This window comes from Triticum aestivum, chromosome 7B (assembly GCF_018294505.1).
Source record: "Triticum aestivum cultivar Chinese Spring chromosome 7B, IWGSC CS RefSeq v2.1, whole genome shotgun sequence".
In the NCBI taxonomy this organism is placed as follows: Eukaryota; Viridiplantae; Streptophyta; class Magnoliopsida; order Poales; family Poaceae; genus Triticum; species Triticum aestivum.
In genome coordinates, this window is record NC_057813.1 from 631,196,035 (window position 1) to 631,202,920 (window position 6,886).

The 6,886-nt window shown below is 45.3% G+C and overlaps 1 protein-coding gene across 1 annotated transcript; it reads right to left on the reverse strand.

The window, feature by feature from the left end:
- Positions 1-1,291: 1,291 nt before the first annotated feature.
- Positions 1,292-6,374, reverse strand: LOC123157286 (zinc finger CCCH domain-containing protein 45). Its single transcript, XM_044575547.1, has 7 exons — positions 5,969-6,374; positions 4,844-5,260; positions 3,904-4,066; positions 3,653-3,763; positions 3,372-3,440; positions 3,187-3,273; positions 1,292-2,368 (listed from the first exon to the last, which is right to left on the reverse strand). Exons 1-7 carry the CDS (start codon positions 6,313-6,315, stop codon positions 1,601-1,603), a joined length of 1,962 nt encoding a protein of 653 aa, XP_044431482.1. The 5' UTR covers positions 6,316-6,374; the 3' UTR covers positions 1,292-1,600.
- Positions 6,375-6,886: the final 512 nt, after the last annotated feature.

Below are 6,886 nucleotides of genomic sequence, written 5' to 3' on the forward strand. Positions count from 1 at the left end.
CTTTTAGTTTGGTTGAACTTTTCTAGTGGTTATGAAGCTACGTGGAACTATGTGTTTGCTATTTGTGGATCTATGTGTCTGCTATTTGTGAAACTAAGTGGAACTCCGTTTACTAACTAGTTGAAGTTCGTTTGAAATGTTCTATGCACTTCAAATTTGTTAATGTGTATGTGATGCCCAAGTTTAATTGTTTGAGATCTGTGATATTGTTGTCATATTTGTGAAACTTGCTATAATATTACTGTCCTATTGAATTTGAAAAGAAGCAAGCAATTGAACTTAAATTCATAAAACACAGGACCCTACCGCCAAGGACCCTGGCGGTAGGGTCAGACAACCTACCGCCATGGCACTTCAATTCTTCGTTACAGAAACATTACACTGAAAAAACAGGACCCTACCGCCATGGGCTCTGGCGGTAGGGTCACACAGCCTACCGCCAGGGCCCTTCAATTCTTTGTTACAGAAACATTGCACTGAAACAGGACCCTACCGCCATGGGCTCTGGCGGTAGGATCGCACAGCCTACCGCCAGGGCTCCTGGCGGTAGGTGCTTAACCACGTTCAGCGCAGTCAAACGGCCGCCGTCCCTCTCCGTCGCACACCTACCGCCATGGGCCGTGGCGGTAGGCTATTTAACCCTACCGCCAGAGGCCCTGGCGGTAGCAAAAGGGTCAAATCTCAAAAAAAATTCAAACAGGGGTCGGATCCTGAAATACTATCCAAAAAGGGTCAAAACACGAAATTTGGCCCCCATGCGTGCGTGCGCGCGCAATCCAGCGGGAGCTGTCTAGCAATGGCCCGGTTGTGCTAAAGATAGATTCCCTTCTGCTTCTGCTCAGGTTCAGATTCAGGTGTGCGTGCGCGTGCTCGACTTGGACCAGTCAAAGTACATTGCACAACAGCAAGTGCAGGTCCATTGCTAATGCCAACTCCATCGGTGCATTCACATGCGTCCATGGCCAGCCAGCCCCCGTCAGTCATCAACCTGCCATGCCATGCCATATGTGCGCCGCTGGCAATGGCATATTTTGTATCTCCATTCACCCCCCCTAAAGAAACCATCAAGCTCAGACACGAAAGAAGATGGTAATGTGCACAGAATGAGAAAACTAGCATAGCATTAAGAACAAACTGAACTTCACTCATCAGGCCCCTCTCGCACACGCAGCATGACAGACACAGACCATATAGCCCAACCTAAACATATAATTATATAATCGAAGTCACAAACTACTCTATATAACACAGCACGGCAAGTATGTTCTTAACCAACACTACATTTGTCATATGAGTCCTAACTGGATATATTATCAACCACAGGATCAAGCGATCAATCTCAACATGTCACAAAATGATCTCTCAAGTCTTGCCGCACGAGTATAAACTCTTAATGACCACAACACGGCTGGGGCAGACCACCCAGCAAGCAGAGTCGACGACACCATCCGGTTCTAATCTGAGTATAAAACAAAAATGTAACAACAGACAACATCTATTGCTCCTGTTCGAGCTCGCTTTTCAGTTCCCAGCCGAGAGGAGAAGATGATCAATCTCCACGGATCAAAGGTTGGTTCTCGAGAAGCACTCGTTCGCTGCCCTATCGCTTCCTTGACCGCCTGGGCGCCGCCTCCTCGTCGCTCTCGCTGTCGTCGTCCCGGAAGGCACTCCTGCCGAACCTGTCCCCGGACTGGGACCTGTTCCCGTCCGCTCCGGAGTTCCCGGCGTTGTTGTCATGGCCCCTGCTCCCCTGGTCAGACCCTGTCTCGTACCTGTCACCCCGGTTGTTGTCGCCGCCCGGCCTCCTCTGGTCCCGTTTCGCGGGGCGGGGAGGCGGCGGCGGCATGAAGGGGGCCATGCCGATGGGGCGGTTCGGCCGCCCAGGTCCACCCATTCCCATGAGCGGCCCTCGGCCGGGGCCCATCATCATCTCGAGGCCCATGGGGAACATGCCGCCAGGCTGCGGAGGCCTTCCAGGGAAGACCATGCCAGGCATGGGGCCTCTGGGGAAGTCGCCGGGGAACCTTGGGCCGCCAAACGATGGGAAGCCACGCGGCATGCCAAATGGATCGGGCATGCCGAAGCCGAAGCCGCCGCCAAAATCACCCATCATGTTGGGAGGGAAGCCGCGCGGTCCCATCATTGGTCCACGTGGCATCTGCATCTGAGGCGGCCACATCATTCCCCTTCCACGCCCCCTTCCCTGGGATTCTTGGCCATTGTTTTCGTCTTCCTCCTCACTTTCCTCTTCCTCCTCTTCTTCATTGTCCTCAAACAGCACAATATCTTGATTGTCAGCTGCTTCGTCGGCACTGACTCCCTTCGCCTTTTCCTCTTCTCTCTTGGCCTCTGCTGCAACTAGCATAGCCTGAAAAACCCCATGTTCAAGCATCAGACGGTACACATGGCATCACCTCAAACAGTGAAAAGGAAAGGAATATGCAATATGTGATTGCCAAAAATTATTGAAACAAGCAAATACAAGCGGGTTAGACCTTTCAGCAAAGGAGCCAGCCAGTTACCATTCTATCATACACAATTATTCACATGTACCAGTACCACAAACTATCTTCAAGCAAAAACAGTACCGATCACCACAAAATAATGGTGTTGCACCCTGTTGCTTCTACAAGAGGTCATCATGTGTGCAACCATACTGATAACTCCAATTTTATTAAGTGTGTACAATATTACAATATGCCGCTATTAATTTTCAGTCAATTTTAAAACTGCAAATCTATTATGACCTTTCATCAATGATATGTATCCCTAGTACTTACTGACTTTGTAACGAAATATTATAAATGTTGGTAAATATACTCCACATCCTGACACCTTAAATCTTATATGTGTACTTGTACAGATTCTAACATGTGGCTATTGGTTACCCATCATGATTTAACTGGTACTAAAAGAACACCAGTCTGTCTCCAAGTGCTGAATGAAAATGGTTAAGCTATGCATGTAAATTCTTCTGCAGTAAGAAACATGGTGGTGTGATGGTACTTCTTCTGCAGTTTAAATCACGTTTAGTGAGCAGGAATACTAGCTCAAAGCAAATCCGTTAGTATCCCCACAATGGTACATTCATACTTGTGACGGCTCAAGCTGACATGCCCACCAATAAGAAACAAGCCAATGGCAATATCGAACAACATGGTAATAGGCAAGAAATATGTTGCATACCGTAAGTTCGCTATCTGGCTCCAGATAAAGCAGAGAAGCCAATTGCTCACCAATGAAAGGTTCTAATTCCTGGCAATCTCGACTGATCTGCAAAAGTCAGGTGAATAGCTAGGTAGGAATGTAGGAGATATCAAACAGCCCAGGCAAAAACACATTTGGCACAGGGTGATGCTCTGAAATAGTACCTTGACAGGGAGATTGTCATTGTATGGGTTGCGAAGATGATGAGTTTTCTGAAATGACAATTCGCAAAGCTGCAGTGCAAAAACTGTTGTAAATATACACATACCAAGATGGTAGGAAGACAGGCTGGACCCAAATTAAGGCAAAATATTTCCACTTGAAATGGTGCAAACTATTTAACTATATATTGCGCTTGCCAGCTCTAGAAAGGTCCTGGAGAGGACCAAGCGGCAAAAAAAGGTGATAGCCAACACCAACACAGAATGTATAAGAAAACATGTACCTTAAGCCACTGTAAAGAGAAGTTCCGACCATAATGTGCTGTTCCGTTAGCAGATTTCCAGTTTCCGCCACCAATGTAGCCACCAATCCTAGAAGTCATCTTTGCACAACCCTTGAAAAACATAACGGTATTAGAGCTAAATATGCATCTCTTACTGAATGGCCTCAAAATAGTATTCTCAACTCTCAACAATGAGTTTGAAAAAAAAATCATAGTCAGGAAAAATAGCAAAGAGGAAACCTGAGTCTTACCTGGAAATTACGTGTTCTATTGATTGAGAATATTAAAATAACATTGTCCATGGATTCAAAAGCTTCATTTAGTTTAGCCTCATTACTCCTTTGAGTAGCCCAGATTCCCTGCTGAACTGATATTTCCAGGTTCTCCCGATTGCAACTCTTAACAATGAAGTACCTGATTTTTCAAGTTTACGAACCCGAGACTAATTAGAGAACTGTTATAGTATCAGAAGACACCTCATACTACAAAACAACAAAGAGAACTTCTAACAGAGGAAACACTGTGTTCTGGGTGATGATGTTATGAACTATGGGTGCAAGATTATCCCTTAACCATAACAATAGATCAGATAACAAGTACTGGAATAATTTATCCATAAGAATAAGATATGTATCAATCAACAATTGAAAAATGACTATGAAGCACAACATCAAATAGTAGGTCAACCTGTAGTACTGTATTCATGAAGCACAATAACCCCAAATACAACAATTGATGCACATTTGGATTTACTTATGTCAATTGTTCTGTATGGTTTTGCAACTATAAAATCACATAATCGTGTGAAATCTTGGCTGCTTAAGTATTAGAGCACATCACCTAGAGATGATAAAAACAGAAATGCATACATACAGTATTCTTTTAGAACAACTACATAAACAATGTAGTCAGCGAGAAACTATAAGGCGTTCATAGAAAGTATTCGAATAACTCAAAGGGATACATAATTGAGTTATAAGTGTACATTCCATATGTCAATTACCGCACTGCTCCCTCCAGGAACTGCAGAGGTACGCTCCTTACTATGTACACTTTGTTATCAAATGTCAGAACATATAACATACTGTTTCTATTTTATGATATATATGCTATGGGAGCTGAAACTATGTATATTGTTTTCACAGAGTATGCTAAAAGCTTTACAAGATTGACTAGAAACTCCACACACACCTAGATGACCCTTGTGGAAGGGGTGTTGCAAGTCTGGTGGGTTGATTAGAGGAGCCATTTGGAACACCTTGAACCTGGTCGTTTGTATTTGGCTTCTGCTGCTGCTGCTGCTGCACCTGCTGCTGCTTCTGTTGGGGCTGTTGGTTCATTGTTTGAACTTGTTGCCCGGCAGCTGGTTGCATTGTTGAAGCATTGTCTGTCGAATTTTGGTTAGGTAAGCCTGAACCAGGTGGAGGTCGAGGCCTGTCCCCCTGCTGATTATAATTATTGTTCCTGTGCTGATTAAACTTGTTGAAATTGGAAGACCGCATCTGCATAATTTTTGCGAGAACTTCCTCAACAGGAGGTGGTGGTCCAGGTAACTTAGCATGCTTGTACCGGCAATTTGGACCATTAGGGCAAAATCCCATCTTATACCTGCGAACCACCATGGAGATACACAACGTCAGATTCGGTGAATGCCTATAACAAATCATTTTTTGCATTTTAACAATAATATATGACTAAACAAAAACAGCTCATTAGTGTCACGGTACACTTGAATTAGCATCTTGCATCGACCATGGTCTACAAGTCATACTATGGTCATTCTCTGTCGCAACCAACTTCTTGTACAATGTGTTTCGATATATATGTTGTCAGTAGATTCAATCAGCAGCAATCAAAACTGCTCATTAGTGTCACGGTACACTTGAATTAGCATCTTGCATCGACCATGGTCTACAAGTCATACTATGGTCATTCTCTGTCGCAACCAACTTCTTGTACAATGTGTTTCGATATATATGTTGTCAGTAGATTCAATCAGCAGCAATCAAAACTGCATTCTATGCACTAAATTTCCTCATAGTGAATTGAACTACAGGATAACAATTGAAGACTGATCCATGCATTTTGGTCACAGCAATCTCAAAGCCTAAGTTCCCCAATCAACCAATGAAATGAACACCCTAGTAGGTAGCTTGCCAAGTTAACAAATCGTAATCGCCAAATTCGACCAAAATTGGTCAGCCATACATCTCCAAGAGCTAGAACGAACCCATCAGAGTGACAAAAATTAACTACTTCCCGACCAAATTTGAAAACAAATAGCTTTGGGGGAGCGGTGCGAATTGGGGATCTCACATGTTGCACTCCTTGACGTCGTCGTAGGAGTGCTTGTAGGCGCAATCCGGCTCGCGGCACTCGCCGTAGTCGCGGAAGAAGCGGCACACGGGCATGCGGGCCTTGTCGAACTGGTGGAGGAACCCGCACGCTTCGCCCTTCATGCACAGCCCACGCAGCCAGTGCCGGCACACCGTCTGCCTGTAGCTGCCGCGCCCGCGGCCTCGCCCGTGCCCACCCCCATCTCCGCCGCCACCGCCGCCGGTCGCGCCGGCGTCGGCCGAGGACAGCGCTAGCCCGCCCGCCGCTGGGCCCGTGTCGAGGCCGCCCTCGAAATCGAAGCTGAGGCCGCCGTCGCCGTCGTCCATGAGGAGCTGAGGTTAGGGTTTGGGCAATCTTTTTTTTCTCTCTCTCTCTCTTTCGACTAGAGAAGGGTTTCAGAGTTTGGCAGCAGGAGTATTTGACTCTGTTTCTTCTGAGCCGTCCGATCTTTCATATCCGTGATCTCTGTTTTCAATAGAAAAAAAAGCTTATTTTTAAGGCGTGCTGGCGTTGGTCGGATGTTTTTTTCTTTTCAAAGTATCATGTTCGTACCAAATGTCGGTCGAAAGATATCTTTCCCTTATTTTTACATTTTTACTAATATATATATATATATACATATATATATATATATATATATATATATATAAAACTAATAAACCAGCGACTGCTTCTGGTCGTCCGTTGTTAGGCTTTTTGCAGAAAAGTCCTTCCGTTTCTGAGAAATTAACCCGCAGTCCTTTAGTAAGCGAGAAAAACGTTTCGTTCAGATTGTTTTCCAAAACTCCTCCTGTAGTTTTCAATATTCAACCCGCAGTCCACCAGCACAAAAAAGCACGGGCTCTCGCTCGCCCCCCGATCTCAGCCGCCAGGAGGCGACCGACCCGGCGACGCTCT